The sequence below is a fragment of the Leucopleurus acutus genome (assembly GCF_964270905.1).
Source record: "Leucopleurus acutus genome assembly, chromosome: 2".
In the NCBI taxonomy this organism is placed as follows: domain Eukaryota; kingdom Metazoa; phylum Chordata; class Mammalia; order Artiodactyla; family Delphinidae; genus Leucopleurus; species Leucopleurus acutus.
The window spans coordinates 23,354,879-23,370,003 of NC_139143.1; the positions used below are offsets into that span (position 1 = coordinate 23,354,879).

Consider the following 15,125-nt stretch of genomic DNA (forward strand, 5'->3'; position numbering starts at 1 on the left):
GCACATTAACTTTTACAAACATCCAGCCTGTAACAGCAGAGCTATGACGTGAACTCCAGAGCCTGGAGCTCTCAGCCCTCGCCCCACACTCCTGGACGAAGGAACCTGCCACTGCTCCACTTTAGGTCTCTAGAAACATCTGTGCCCACGTTTGTGTGTAAATACAATTATCCCTCATCCCTTTCCTGCACCCGTGGACAAGCAAAGCCACTGATAAGAGGGCTGCTGAGAACCTCCTGAGCAAAGCTGTGTGTGTCCAGGCTCATGGCTCCCACCCTTCCTCCCGTCTCCTCCTCAGGGAAACTGGGAGACAGAGGTGGAGCCACTGCTTTATTTTACTTATCTTTGAATATTTATCTATTTATTTGGCTGTGCTGGTCTTCGTTGAGGCATGTGGGATCTTCATTACCGCGTGTGGACCTTCATTGCGGCATGCGGGATCTTTAGTTGCCGCGTGTGGGATCTTTTAGTTGTGGCACGTGGGATCTAGTTCCCTGACCAGGGATTGAACCCGGGCCCCCTGCATTGGGAGCGCAGAGTTTTAACCACTGGGCCACCAGGGAAGTCCCTGGAGCTACTGCTTTAAACATTCTAAGGCTCAGTCCATCCCGCTGGCCCTGCCTCTTCCCTGTGTCCCTGCTGTAGCCCCAGAGGCGGGGGGCGACCTGCTCCATCCTTTCCCACCCTCAGTGCTATATTTGGAGGCTCCAGGTCATTTGGGGACCCAGAAGATTCTGGGTTCTGACAGCCAGACTTCCATGCTACAGAGGGACAAGGGGAGGGGGGTGTCTCCTGTTTTCCTATTCTCCTGACAGGGAGCTACCCTGAGGATCCTGCTTCCAGAAGACAGGGAAAGCCCTGCACTGGGAAGAAAGAGCTCAGGGAAGCAAGGGCCACAGCATAAAAAGGCAGGTGTGAAAGGTGTGGCGCGAGGGCTCTGCAGCCAGCCAGCCAGACCATGGTGGACTCCAGCTCAGCTGCCTCCAGAGAGGGTCACAGCACCCACCTGAGGCTGGGACCTAAAGCAGGGAGGCTACGACCCACTAGCTGGCTGGTCACTCAGCAGGTGCACATGAGGCAGTGAGGATCCAGGCCCAACGCCGTGCCTGGTGCCGGGTGGACGCTCGCAGCACGCTTGCTAATGTTACCCCTTTTTACTGCTTACCTGGAGGACAAAGTTCTGCCACTGACTACACTGTTTTCACTTCTAAATACACTACCAAAATGCATATACTTTGCCACAATATGTGCTTACTAAACAAACATTGGTGAAGATTAAAACCCATAAGTGGGACTTCCCTGGTGGGCCAGTGGGTAAGACTCCACGTTCCCAATGCAGGGGGCCGGGGTTCGATCCCCGGTCGGGGAACTAGATCCCACGTGCACGCCGCAACTAAAAAGATCCCGCATGCCGCAACTAAGAAATAAATAAATATTTTTTAAAAATAAAACCAATAAGTGAGTAATTTTCATCAACAATTTTTTCTTGAGATACACCTCGAATTTCCCTATCTTGCTGGGAAAGGCAATCTGGAAGGAAACTGAGAGGCCTCTTTAAATGTCAGTTGTAACGCTGGGCGTGAGCAGCTGTTAAAATTTAATTGCAGGGCTTCGCTGGTGGCGCAGTGGTTGAGAGTCCGCCTGCCGATGCAGGGGACACGGGTTCGTGCCCCGGTCCTGGAAGATCCCACATGCCGCGGAGCGGCTGGGCCCGTGAGCCATGGCCGCTAAGCCTGCGCGTCCGGAGCCTGTGCTCCGCAATGGGAGAGGCCACAACAGTGAGAGGCCCGCGTACCGCGAAATAAAAAAAAAAAAATCTAATTGCAGCCTTAAAAACAGTCAAAGGGTAGTCCTTTCTGTGGCAGGAACAGAAGAGAAAAAACAGTGGGAGTTGAAATGGAAAAATATGTCTGATACAGCATTAAAATGACAAAGCAGAATACGCAACTGTACGGGTATGGCCTCACTCAATGAGATGTGAGGTCCTCGCAGAGAGGGCTGGAAGGGGACATGGAGTGATAGAAACAGTGGGTATGGACTGCGGTGCAAACCGTCAGCAGTCTTTGCTAGTTAACGTGAAGATGATGAGTCCAAGTTTCTGGCTTTGCCCCACCCGATCGAGGCAGAGAGTGGGGGGCACAGCCCAGGGTAGGGGAATGGCCTAAGTCCCAACCAGCGGTGCCATGGGCAGTGGCTGAGCAGAGGGAAACATGCCGAGGGCATCTTTCAGAGGTAGGGGTAGGGGTGACTTAAAATTTCTTCCTATGAATTCTGTTCTGTACGTGATGGATTTTTGCACAGAATATGCATGACTTCCGACACCCGGAGAAAACGCTGACATGATTTTGGAGTGGGCAGGGAAGGGCGAGGCTGGCAAACCTACCTCTCCCACCTCTGTCCCCTCCTCCCTCCCAGAAACCTCCCCTCCTACTCCAGACCAGAGTTCACTGGTTTCTTCTGCACAACATGCCTTCTGCCAGTTCCCCTGGGAACAACTCTCACCAGCCTGGACTCTTCACAACACGCTCACGCGTGTGAATGCATTTGAACTAGACAGAGCAGGTGTTATTCTCAGCCTGCTTTTATAGTTGGGGAAACTGAAGCCCAGAGAGAGGGACTTACCCAATGTCCTAGAACTGTCACATTTCATCACTTCTAAGATGGCATTTCCATATTTCAACACCTCTGAAATGGGGGGCACCCTGGGATCATAGCCAATCACAGCACAATAGGAAGCATTTTCTCATTCTCGGTGCTGTGCGTCTTACAACGGCGGTTTCTCAGATAGGATGCAATACGGCCACAGGCAGCAGAGCTGAGACTCGCAGCTTGGCTCTCCCACCACATGCAAGGGGACTAACTGGCTTATAATCACGAAGCGCCTCTTTCAGGATTTCTCTCCAAGGGGCCCAAGTTTTAAGAAAAAAAAGAAACCTTCTAACCACATGAGCTGAATATATTAAGCAATCATTATTTCTCCACTTTTCACTAATTCAAAGACATGACACTGCCTAGAAGAGCTTCCATCCAAATATATCCGTGTTAAATAGTACGTAGATATAATTCCTGCCTAATGCAAAAAATTAGCTTTAATTAGCTTGCACAGGGGCTCCCTGGGCCACCTTTATTCTCAGCCCCCAAGTATAGCTTTGGGTCTGAACTGAAAAGTATCTGAGAGACTCCAGCTCAGGATCAGGCAGCTTGGCTCTCTCCTGCTGACTGGCCGACACCCAAACAAACCCACCCAGACAAAGACACCTCCAGCCACCCGCGCTGTACTCACTGCAGGCGGAAGACCGCAGTCAGCCAGGGGCAGCATCCCTGGAAACGGAGAACAGGGATTAGCTTCCAACAATCTCTGTTTTTCAGAGGCAGACATAATTATCATCTTTGACTTTGGACAACCACCTAACCTCCCGTTTTATAAAAAGCAGTGCTTTGGTCCCAAATTCAGCAAAGCAACCCTCTTGTCCAAACACGACAGAGTCGGTGTGTTCCCAGTCCCCTGTCACATGCATCCTGTGCCTGGATATCTTGTGAACGTCTCTCACGTTTTGACAATTTGTGGAATTATACAGGCTCCTGGGTCAAATGGTGCCACTTGAATGGAGAGCTGATGAAAGTTCAAGGCCGCTCTGGAGAAGCTGACGGGGGTGGGGGTGGGGGGTGGGGGGTGGGTGGGGGTGGGGGTGGGGACGCTTCTGTTTGTTTCAAGATGACTGAATGAGATGCAAGACAAAAGCAAGGAACCAAGCCCACTCAACTGGACAGCTCCCTGCGGCGGGGTTTAGAGACGGAAGGGGTTTCATGGGTTTTAGTGTCCATCGTATCTCTTCAACTTGATACCCCTTAAAGCTGGACTACCAGCTGGGAAAAACAAATATTTGCTCATCATTCATTTGACAGTCACTTAGCACCTACTGGGTGTCAGGAGGTAGGGAACAGGGCTGGATAAGATTCGGTTCCTGCCCACAGCTGGCTCATAAGCTAGCAAGCAAGTCAATAATTAACTGTCACACAAAGCCATTAAGTATGATAACACAGACAAGAGCTGTAGCCAGGTGCCTGAGAATTAATCAAAGTCTCGCTCCTGGATCACGCAGCTGCCACCTTTGCTGTGGTATTTCCCAAGTTCAGGTGTCTTTGTCAAAGCAGAGACGAGCTCTCATCAGCATGTGCCACTCAAGGTCAAGGGTATAGAGTTAGCGGCTCAGCAGGAGTACAACTGCCCTCTCCCTGCCAATTCTTTACTGCCCATCCTTGCAAGCCCCCATCCCGCAGCCACAACCATACCTGCCCCTTAAATACCAACCAGCTCGCTTTCAAAGTCCTGCTGCCCTGAGGAGGAAGATGACAGTCTCTGGAATCTGGACTCACTAGAAACACAAAAGGGAAAAATGGCAGATAATCCTTTTAAAAGGTCTAAAAACTTATGTCTAGTATCTCGCTGCCTCTTAGAGCTCAGGACCAAAGCTACTAGTGCTCGGTGGCTGGAACAAAACATAACTCACCCTGTGAAAAATACAGGCAAGGGCATCGACCATTCCAAGGTTTGGTGAGACGTCAAACTCTATGTTACGTGGGATGAATAACAGGGGGTCAGGGTATCAGTGGACCATCCTGTGCTCCACACCCTTGAACCTCAGCCCTGTGACTGGTCTACGTAGAGTGACTTCAAAGTGTTGCCTGTTTACGATATATTTCCCAATATAGCAAATAAAACTTGGAATAAATACTGTATTTTATCAAATCTAAGACACCACTGGTTGTAAAGGGCACAATTATTTTTTGAACCACTAAGGAGTAAAGGATGCTGTCAATTAACCATGATCACCATTGATAATAAGTTGCACCCAATTTCATAGATGAGAAAATGCCAAAGATGAGCGTTTTAGACTTGATGAACTGGGGCATTTCACATTGCTAATTCGGGCAGATCCTTTCTTCTGAGTAACCCATAAAAACACCCCGTGCGCTGTGAACTTGAGGTGTTTGCAATATGCTACATTTTGCTTTTCTCTCTGTTTTCCTACTCCTGGCTTCACCATCCCACTTCTCATGGCATAAGGCCTGGTGAAGCTCAACTTTCAAAGCCTTTCCAGAGAACTGCCTCAATTGACCTTCATGGTAACCCTACGGGCAAGAAGAGGCAAGAGGAAACAACGCAACGAGCTCAGGGCCCTGACCAAGATGACACAGCCACGGAAGCGTGGAGGCCCCTGATTTCCAGGGACTCTAGTCTCTTGTAGTACTCAGCCCTCCTAGGAGTGAATGTGCCAAAAAGGCACCAGGTGTTTCAAACGTTTCCCCCCAAACAGTCCAAGGCTGGCACACAGCTGAAGCAGAGGCCCCAGCACCTAACCCCAAGGTTAATACCCTTGGGCTTCCGCAAACACCAGGGTGGAGACTGTGGGGAAAGGAGGTGCATTTACAGACACCCCCATCGCCCTCCTGCACAGACCGCATGTCAACACGGGAACCCTCTGAGGAACAAGGGTGGGGGTCTGCCTGCGGAGCCCCCGGGGAGGCTTGGGCGGGGCAGCCCGGGCCAGTCTCTGTTTCCCCAGTCGCTTCCTATTGCTGCATCTGGCACAAGATCCTGGGGTGAGGGACAGCTAGTTGGAGCTGGAAATTCCAGTTGTGCAGACCTGGCACTCATTCTCCCCCTTCAGGTGACATGCGTAGAGCCCAGGGTGGAGGTGGAAGGACGTGAGTCCTGGCCAAGGCAGTCTGTGCTGTGTGACAGAGCGTCTGAAGCGGGCGGGTTAGGGCCACTGGCTGACCCTGACCCAGAGGAGAGGAGCAGCTCACCTACGGCCCTGCTGCCCTTCTCAATCCAGCTCGCCTCATCCCCAGCCCCGAACTAATTAATCTCAAAGAAGATACACTTGAAAATGTCCAAGGCGAGAAACCAAGCTGGCGTCCTCCTCAGCTGATGATGAAAGCCTTAAGTATCTAAGGCAACTAGATTTCTTCCGTAGCCCGAAGCAGCTGGCTCACCGTGGGCCAGCTCCGAGCCCCGGGGGAAAGCTGGGTGTGTGGGCGATGGTTTTCTTACCGCCACCAAGAAGGTACCAAGGCTAATCTCACAGGTCTGTGGTGAAGAGCAGAGAGAACAGTTTCTGGTACAGGCCTGGCAGACACACTAATGAACACAATCTAATATGAGCATCATGTGTGGGCTGTGCCTGGTGGGCCTCACAAGCCCCCAGCCCCATCCCAGCCTCTGTCTCTGTCTCCGTCTCTCTCTCTCTCACACACACACACACAGACACTTGACGTAATGAGTCTTCTTTACCTGTTTGCTTCTGACACCAGGGCAATGCGGCCATAATCCCAGAAGTTTCTTCTTATGATGGAAAATACCAATACTAAAAACTAAAAGTAGAAAAGAAATCAGGTCTTGTAAAAGCATATTGGATGGCTTCTAATTAGGGGCAATTGTCTTAGGGGCAAAGCCCACCCCTCCCCCAACACCCCCCCCGCCCCCCCCCCCCCCCGCCTCCCCGCCCCGCCAGACTCAGGAGGGCTAAAAGGGCCAGAGAAGGCACGGAGCTGCCTAAGGCCACACAGCTCAAGGGCTCAATGCTGTGCTCACCCCCTTCACCAGCTCCTGTCCCCTGTGCCCAAGCCACAGAGGCTGTCAACACTGACACGGAGCTTGCCCCAGCAGCCCCCTAGTCAAGCACTCAGGTCCTGCTGACTCAAGGCAGCCCTGACAGCCACGGCCTTCCTCAGCCCTGGTTTGCCTGCAGGGTTTCCTGAGCAGGAAGGCCCTCACAGCAGCCCTGGGGACCAGCTCCCTCCTTCACTTTACATAGAGCTGCATTTTTCATTACAGAACAGAGGTAGCAGAGCTCCTGGAAGCTGAGCCAGAAGTGGTCAGATCTTTATCTTGAGTTTGGTTCTCCTGGAGGCAAGCCGTGGGGACGCCTGGCGCAGAGCACGCGGGGCCCTCAGCAGGCCTGTGTGCCCAACAGCAACGCGAGGCGCTGGACTCAAGTCTAACCCCCTTTCCGCTCTAAAAGTCTGTCGATTCTAGACTGTCTCCTCGCTCCCTCCGTGTCCACCTTTGCAGGTCCTCTGTCTTGCTCCTGCCTGTCTCCCCTCCCTGGACAGGCTCCCTCCCTTCAGGGCTCAGCGTTTTAATCAGTATATCCCTGCCTGCCCTAGTCAGGAACTGTGGTTTTAAATGTGGGTTTTGCGTAAAATAGCTAGTGGGAAGCAGCCGCATAGCACAGGGAGATCAGCTCGGTGGTTTGTGACCACCTGGAGGGGTGGGATAGGGAGGGTGGGAGGGAGGGAGACGCAAGAGGGAGGAGATATGGGAACATATGTATATGTATAACTGATTCACTTTGTTATACAGCAGAAATTAACACACTATTGTAAAGCTATTATACTCCAATAAAGATGTTAAAAAAATTAATGAATGAATTGGCTAAATGGAATTTATAATAAAGAACATTGTATATTTAAAAAAAAAGAAAGAAAGCAAGCAAGCAAGAAAGAAAGAAAGAAAAAGAAAGAAAGGTTGTTGAAGTTAATGAGCACCCAACGCTGTAGTGAATCAGGGTCTCCTACACTGAGTTGCACATGCAGAAAGGAAACATGGAAACTGGCATTTTCTCCGTCCTATTTGTCCGTGTTGGACATTCCCTTTATTCACGTCATGATACTCTTTCTGGTATTCCTTCATGCTTAAGCACAAATAAAATTGCTCTGTTTCTCAAGATATTAAAAAAAAAAAAAATGTGGGTTTTGGACCCCAGAGGGGCTGAGTTCCAGCAGAATTTTCTCAAGGTGAATCTGGAAGTTGGTGATATATTTTCAAAGGCAGGTGAGTCCTGCTGTCGGATAAACATGAAGGCGGCTCGGCAAGTGCCTGCCCTCTGCCCTGGCTGCTGCTCCCTTGGCTCGAACGGTGTGGACATTTCCCACGCATCTCTCTCCTCCAGGCCCCTCTGGCTCTTTGGTGGGTCCCTTCCTCCACCCCACCCCCAATCCCCGTAACTTCCTGCAATACAAATCCACCCCCACCAGCACACTCCACCGGAGAGCTACTCTCTCTTCTCAACCAAGACATACCCACCCCAGCCTGCCTCTCCGGACTTCTATCCTTGGCCCAGACCCTCCCCTCCCTGGAGACGCTGGATGGATCACGGCTCTAGGGCCACCCTCCTCCATGAATCCCACCAACCCTCACATCCATCACCACTCTCCTGCCTACTCCCTCCTCCCAACCAAGGCTGGTAGATATGACTGTTCTCAACCTACAAATGGGTTTTGGCTCCAAGACGTGGGTTATTCGGCACTTAAAGAGCCCTTTTTTGTAAAAGCAACATGAGTAGCACACGGGTTCCCACATCTGCCCTTAGAGGACCAACAAATGTAGCAAAAGTCTAAGGCAACAATTTAGACTTTAATCCTAGGGAGGAAAATGCAAAGAGGAGTTAGGACTCCCTTTCCCTCTTCCTATGAACATTTTTCCCCCCAAGCAAACTTGGGTTGGATACCCGCCTCCTTCAGGGACGGGGGCCCTCGGGCTACCCTAACCCCCCTCCCCCAGGCCCCCACCTAACCTCTGGCCCAAAGCAGTCCAAGGGGTCTACTCCCTCTGTCCCCTCTTACCCTGTTTAATCAGATGGCCTCCACTACATGGGAGGAGACTTCGTGACAAGAGGGACCAACCATCCCATGGGCACTTGTCAAAAGAAGGTGCCCCTGAGCCCCAGTAAATCTCACCTAGCATGTCTGAGCCAGTCTAGGGGAGAATATGGCATATTTCAGATTGGGTTGGGGGGCGGTCTTTGGGAACAAGGAGGTCTGAACTAAAGAAAGGCCACCTATGAGGGTCGGCACTGATCTCGCCTTTCCCCAGTTTTCTCCTTTTCTCGTCTGATCCTCTAAAGGCCCAGGGACCCCAGTGGGGAACAGGGGGGTAACATTTATAAATTGGGAATTGCAGCTGCTCTAATGCTCATTCACATCTCTCATCCCTGTGGACTGACCCTTCCCAGGGGCCTTAGACACGTGACGGGCTGATAACTCGGTAACAATGGTAATAATCAAAAGAATCGTAATGTGTATTCTTTACATATATTGCCTTATTTAATCTTGTCCCAGAATCTTCGAGGTAAAACTTATTACCTCCATTTACAGAGCAAAAACCTGAGGCCTAAACGAGCTACGTAACACGCCCAAGGTTACAGAGCTGCGAAGTAGCGGAGCTAGGACTTCAACCCAGGGATGTCTGCTGGCTCCTCACCTGAGTTTCCCAGAAAGCCCTGGGGTGGCGGGGAGTTGGGGCATGGAGGTTAAACAAACAAATAACTGACACGATTCCCAAGGAGTCTCACCAGGAAGCAGCTGACGTCTATGAACAGGACAGTGGGGATGCCACCGAAGGTGACCCCCTGGAGCACGGTGCTGTTTTTGGCCGAGTTGTAGCAGTAGGAGTCATTGGGCTGGTCCCCGATGCCCAGCCGCTGGCGGATGGCCACCGCCCTGGATTGCCACAGCTCCAGGAATGGGGAGTCAGTCATCGTGCTGGTCCTCCCTGGAGAATGGGACCCGGCGGAGGGTCAGGGCTCCAACTCTCCCGTGGTTTCCCCAGCCGGCGCTGGCAGAGCCAAGGGCGGGTGTCTCCTCCAGGGGCTGGTGGGGCACAGGGATCGGGGAGAGGCAGACACTGGCCCCGAGCGCCCGGCAGAGCCTACAGAGAATAGCTCCATTGTGGGAACAGCCCGGAGGGTCAGATGGACCGGGCGGATGGCTCACCCAGGACACAGCTGGCCGCCTCCCCAGCGGGGGTGAACAGGAGGACAGGGGAGGACAGGAGCTGCTGTGGTGCCTGCCTAAGGGGTGCCAAGTTCCTCCAGCCTCAGGGACGACTGCCGGGAAGTCATTCCTGCAGCGGGACCCTGGGAGGTCCGGAGGGCAGGCAGGGGAGACCAGGCAGGGCACAGGAATCAACAGAGGAGGAGGAAGAGTGTCCAAGTGCAACAACTCTTTTTTTGTTGTTTTTTTTGTTTCTGCGGTACGTGGGCCTCTCACTGCTGTGGTCTCTCCCGCTGTGGAGCACAGGCTCCGGACGCGCAGGCTCAGAGGCCATGGCTCACGGGCCCAGCTGCTCCGCGGCATGTGGGATCCTCCCGGACTGGGGCACGAACCCGTGTCCCCTAGCATCGGCAGGCGGACTCTCAGCCACTGCGCCACCAGGGAAGCCCAACAACTCTTGATCATCTGAACCACAGACAAGAGTTCATAGGATGTCAGGCCGGGGCCTCAGAGACAGGCCCACTCCATACACTTGGAAACCGAGGCTCAGAGATTAAGATTAAGGAGCTGGTCGGGGCAGAACTGGGTCTCAGACCCAGCCTCCTGGGTCCCAGACGCCAGCTCTCTTTCCACTACGCCACACTCCCTCTGCAGCCGGCTACACACATGGGTTAGTTTAGCGAGAGATTAAAAGCCAGGAAAGGGGTAGCGGAGAGGAGACAGAGAAGGCAAAAGGGGGTGGTCTAGGGTGAGGAGGATGGGGTCCCAGGCCTCCTCAGGGACCCCTGAGTCGCCCACCGTGCACCGCTGGAGCACTCCCCAGGCTCTGCCCTCTCATTCCTACACCCCTAGGCTTACTGGAAGGTCCAGCATTTCCAAAGCAAATATCGCTCCAGGCTGGTTGTTGACTTTTCCTTCGAGGCTCCTGGTAACCCAGGTGAAACTAATGGAAATCTCCAAACACCAAAGGCCCCAGAGTTAGTAGCCAGGTTCTGGCCTGCTTTTCACACTGTCTGTGGCTGAAAAGCCTGGAGAAATGCTCAGCAACACCTTCCTCTCAAGGTCCCACCTCCTTAAATCTGGTTAACCTAGATTCCCAGGGGACTTCGGCTAAGTCTGGTCTTTCTACCTGTTAGAGGGACAAAAATCTTGGGGACAAGAAGAGGAGGTACAGAGAACAGACAGATATTTGGACTACCCGGTAATACTGGCAGGATGTGTGTTGGGGGAAGGTGATTCCCAATTCTGGCCCCTGGGACAGCTGGGTTGGGGACAGTCTCTCTCACACACACACACACACATGACAGGAAGTGCAGGGTGGGTGGCGGGAGGTGGCAGGTCAAGGGCATGGGAGGACTCCTCAGAAGGCCAAGACACTCTCTCATCCCTCTAAGAGACTGGGCAATGGCGGGAGGATGTGAGGGCGGAGCCACAAAAGCTGCCTCGGGCAGACAGATGGTCTTAGCTTCCCTCCTTTAAACCCCACCCCCTGGCACCACCCCAGCAGAACGCCCAGCCTGACACTGATTGGCAAAGGCCTGCCCCTCCTTCCTGTCCCCCGCACTTACCAGATGCCAGGGGAAGGAAGTGTGGATGAACGCCTTGGAGAGGACCTCAGTTGATGCAGGCTCTAGCAAAGGCAGTGGCAGCCCTGGCCACCCTCCCAAGCTGCCTCAGGTCCGCCACTCATTTCCTGCAGGGCTTTCCTGACTGGGGTCATGGGGCACCAGCCTTTACAGACTTCCCTGAAGGAACACAGACCGTCAGAGGCACGTGGGAGCTGCCCTCTTCCAGTTCAGGGCTTCTGGTCTGAAACCCTGCAGCACACTTCCCCTGCACTCACACGTGCCCCAACGTGTCGGAACTCAAACGCTCGTGCGGAGCCTGTGGTTCTTTCCAATGCGCTCCCTCCTGCCCTGGCTCTCTCCCCAGACTCCTAGCACTACGGAGGGTCCACACTCCTCTGTGCTGCCCTGCTCCTCTCTCCTCTCTCCTCCCCAGCATCACCTGAGGGTCCAGCCTGCCCCCTCTTGTCCAACGGCTCAAGGCCCTGCTGAAGCCAGGGCAGTGGACCTCCCCCCACAGAAGTACTGGCAGCTGTAGGCTCCAGGAAGACTGAGTCCAGGACCTCATACAGGCCCCAAGAGGCTTCCCCAGGGCCCCCAAAGGCTAGAATCAGGAAAAAGGAATGCAGCAGAATAAACAAAGAAGGCTTGAAAAGTGAAGTGGAAAGAAAAAAACCACCCCCATAAAATGGTCACAGAGGAAGCATTGTCCCTGGAAAGGGGCAGCTACTGCAGTGGTGCTGGGGCAGGATGAGCCTCACCAATGCTGCTTTGTGTTGAGCTTTGGGAGAGCAGAGGCCCCGCGGGAAGCAGGTACCTAGGCTCCTCTCCCCCCTTCAGCCCCAGTCACGCCTCTAAGTCAAACAGGCTCCCCTGGGTGGTTTGACAAGGTTTGATAAGAAGGACTCAGTGAGGTCAGCCATCAGGTCCCAGCAGCCTGGGATGGAACCTCAGGGCTCCCCAGAGGTGGCCTGTCTTGCCTTCCCCCTCCAGGTGAGGGCATGGCTTTGGGGGCCCGCAGTCTCCCTCAGAACTTCCTGCTTCGTTGTAGTCTGTTACCCACGGAAAGTCCAGATTCTGCTGAACCATGACGGTCCCTCCAGGGCCAGCCCCCTGCATCCTCCCAAACGGGCACGCTCTGAGAGGGCAGCTGGAAACACACGCACCACAGGGTGGCCCCGCCAGCCTCAGAAGGAACGGGACGAGGAGAGAAGGGAACTCAGCTGGTGGTGACCAGGAGAGAGTTAGCTCAGTGGGCAAAAGACTGGTAGTGCTGGGCAGGGGCCAAACCACCAAGTAGGCCCTGTGGCCAAAGGCGCCCTGCCTGGCAATGTTCACTCATCCCATATTTGTCAGATACGCATGTGTGAATGCCTAGTCTTGTCCATGCCTTTCAGAGAGCTCTCTGCTCATCACCTCATTCAGGAAAGGCAAGATATACTGCTGAGGCCCAGGCGCCAGGTGAGCAGCAGGTGAGTCAGGCCCCAACGCAAAGTTCAGCCCACGTACACCGTACAGTCTGGTTGTGGCCAGTGAGACTGAGAGCTCAATGCCATGGCTGGTCCCGAAATTGCCAAAGAAGTCAGCCGCCAAGGCTAACCCCCTGCCCACCTGAGCTGGTAGCTGCTGGCCCCTGTAGCACACCTGAAGATCTCTACGCCGCCCCTGCCAGGAGTGGCAACACAACGCTGCAGGAAGCGTGCGAGCATCGTCAGCTCTTGCAAATTCAGGGTATTTTTATCATCACCAAATTTTCCGACCTTGTTAGGATGACAAGCAGCTCCAGGCCTTCTGCCACAGGAGGTGACTCTGATGTTCTAGATGGCAGGTTGCAAACCTCTCCTTAAAGCCCCACCAAACAGGGCCCAGGAACCTGGACAACCATTTACCTCCACAGACACAAGCCCTGGAGCGCCAAGGAAACGGCACAGGGTCTGGCTGCAGTGGGAGGCGGGGGCAGCCGGCAGTCACCTGAGCAGGCTGTGGAGTTAGGGTCTCAGCACCACGTGCCTTTAGACAAGTGGCTTAAGCGCTCTGCGATCTGGCTTGCTTCTCCATAAAACGGGCACAATGACGTCTCTCCTGCAGGGCTGGTGAGAGGCAACGTTCATAAGGCACTGAGCCTTCGTGGGCACTCAAAACCTCCTCTCATTTTGTCACCTCTCCAGACAGTGGGAAAGACAACATGAGGAATAGCAGGACCCCATCTGATATTTTTCCTGTTACAGCCCAGTGAACAGCCAAGGGAGACCTTTGCCCCCAAACTAAACAAACAGGAGGTGAATGAAGGCAAAAGGAGGCCTCTGCTTCTGTACACATCCACCTCAATGCAGAAGCAGACTCAGGACTACCTGACAGCTGTCAGAGGCGGGGAGAAGGTAGAAAGACAATGGGCCTGCAGAAGGGAGAAGGGAAATATGGGTCGTTTCTCCAATAAGCGACGACCTGGAGTCTTTCCTTCTCCCCAGTGACTGTCCACAGCCCTGCAGGAGCCAGGGCCTGAGAAAGACCCCAGGATGCCACCTTGTACGCACTGGGCCTGGAGTGGTGAGCACAGTCCACCGGCTTAACCTCAAACCCTGCACGCTGTGGGGCTGGGACACAGCCACACAACTTCAGCGTGGAAGGAAGCTGGCGGGTCATTCTGTGTACCGCTGTGGCCTGCTGCCCTTCAGGACACCGCCTGAGCTGAAAGACAGAGGCCACGCCAGAGTCTCAGGTGGCCGGGCTTATCAGGTACTGGCACCTCTGCGTTTTGGGTTTCCTGGCAGAGCTCTCCTCGCCCTCCCCACCCCTCCCCAAACCCCCAGCTTCCCTCCTCAGGACTCCACCAGGGCTGCAGGGAGCGGTCACCGGGGAGCAGCCCCAAGGTGCTTTCTACCTTCCCAGCAGCAGGTGACTCAGATGCCTGGCCCCTTCCCAGGCCCACCTCGCAGAGTCGGAGAAGGAAGGGCCCCCAGCCTGCGCTCCGGGTTAGGCTGGGAGGTCGACACCAGCTGAGAAAACCCCAAAGAGAGGGGTGGGAAGAGAAAGGGATCAGCCATAAAAGCGAAAAGTTGGAGCCTTGGAGGGGGAAATCCCGAAAAGTCGTTAGGAAAGTGGAGAGGCGCGGCGCTGGAAGAGGGGCGCGGGGTCTGCGTGGCCCAGGGACGGACCTTCTCCTCCCACCCACCCGGTCACCCCCTGCTCCGGAGTCGGGGCTGCGGAGGCCGGAGGGCCGCACCCCGGAACCGGACACTAGACATGGCACCCTGACGTAGACCCCAGGCCCTGCACGTCCCGGGAAAGGCGGAGGGCGACATTCCCCCCTCCCAACGCTTCTTCCCCTTTACCTGCGGCGGCGGCGCTGCGGCCCGGCGCGGCCCGGGGAGGTTGTCTGGCTCCACCTGGCCGGGCGGGGCGGCGTCCAGACTACTTACAAGTTACAAAGTGAAACTCCGGCACTCGTGCACATGCGCAGACCCGCGCCCACTGCTTGCTCAATTTGCAGCTTCGGCGGGACAGGCGTCTGCGCTGCCGCCGGCTCCCGCGCCCCGGACCGTGCGCCCCTCGGCGATCCTCCGCCCTGGCTTGGCCCCGGGGCGGCTGCTCAGCCCGCGCAGCTCCTCCTAATGTTCTGCAGACCCCGGCCGGGCCGGCTCGCATCCTGGGACCGAGGAGGGCGCCGCCACGGCTAATTCCTCTCCCCAGTCCCCGGCGCGTCCCCCTTGCCCCGGCACCTCGGGGAACCCCGGGCCTAGCACAGGGGGAGGCGCGGGGAGAGCATCAGCAAATGTTCTT

The 15,125-nt window shown here is 54.6% G+C and overlaps 1 protein-coding gene across 1 annotated transcript in view; it reads right to left on the reverse strand.

Moving 5' to 3' along the window:
* Positions 1–14,728, reverse strand: part of TMEM63A (transmembrane protein 63A) — a 33,017-nt gene extending 18,289 nt beyond the window's left edge. The window contains exons 1-6 of the mRNA XM_082834593.1: positions 14,678–14,728; positions 11,349–11,525; positions 9,360–9,559; positions 6,299–6,378; positions 4,313–4,376; positions 3,284–3,321 (exon numbers count right to left, since the gene is read on the reverse strand). Of these exons, the coding sequence (XP_082690719.1) occupies positions 3,284–3,321; positions 4,313–4,376; positions 6,299–6,378; positions 9,360–9,545 (368 nt within the window). The 5' untranslated portion in view covers positions 9,546–9,559; positions 11,349–11,525; positions 14,678–14,728. The remainder of the gene's footprint in view (positions 1–3,283; positions 3,322–4,312; positions 4,377–6,298; positions 6,379–9,359; positions 9,560–11,348; positions 11,526–14,677) is intronic.
* Positions 14,729–15,125: the final 397 nt, after the last annotated feature.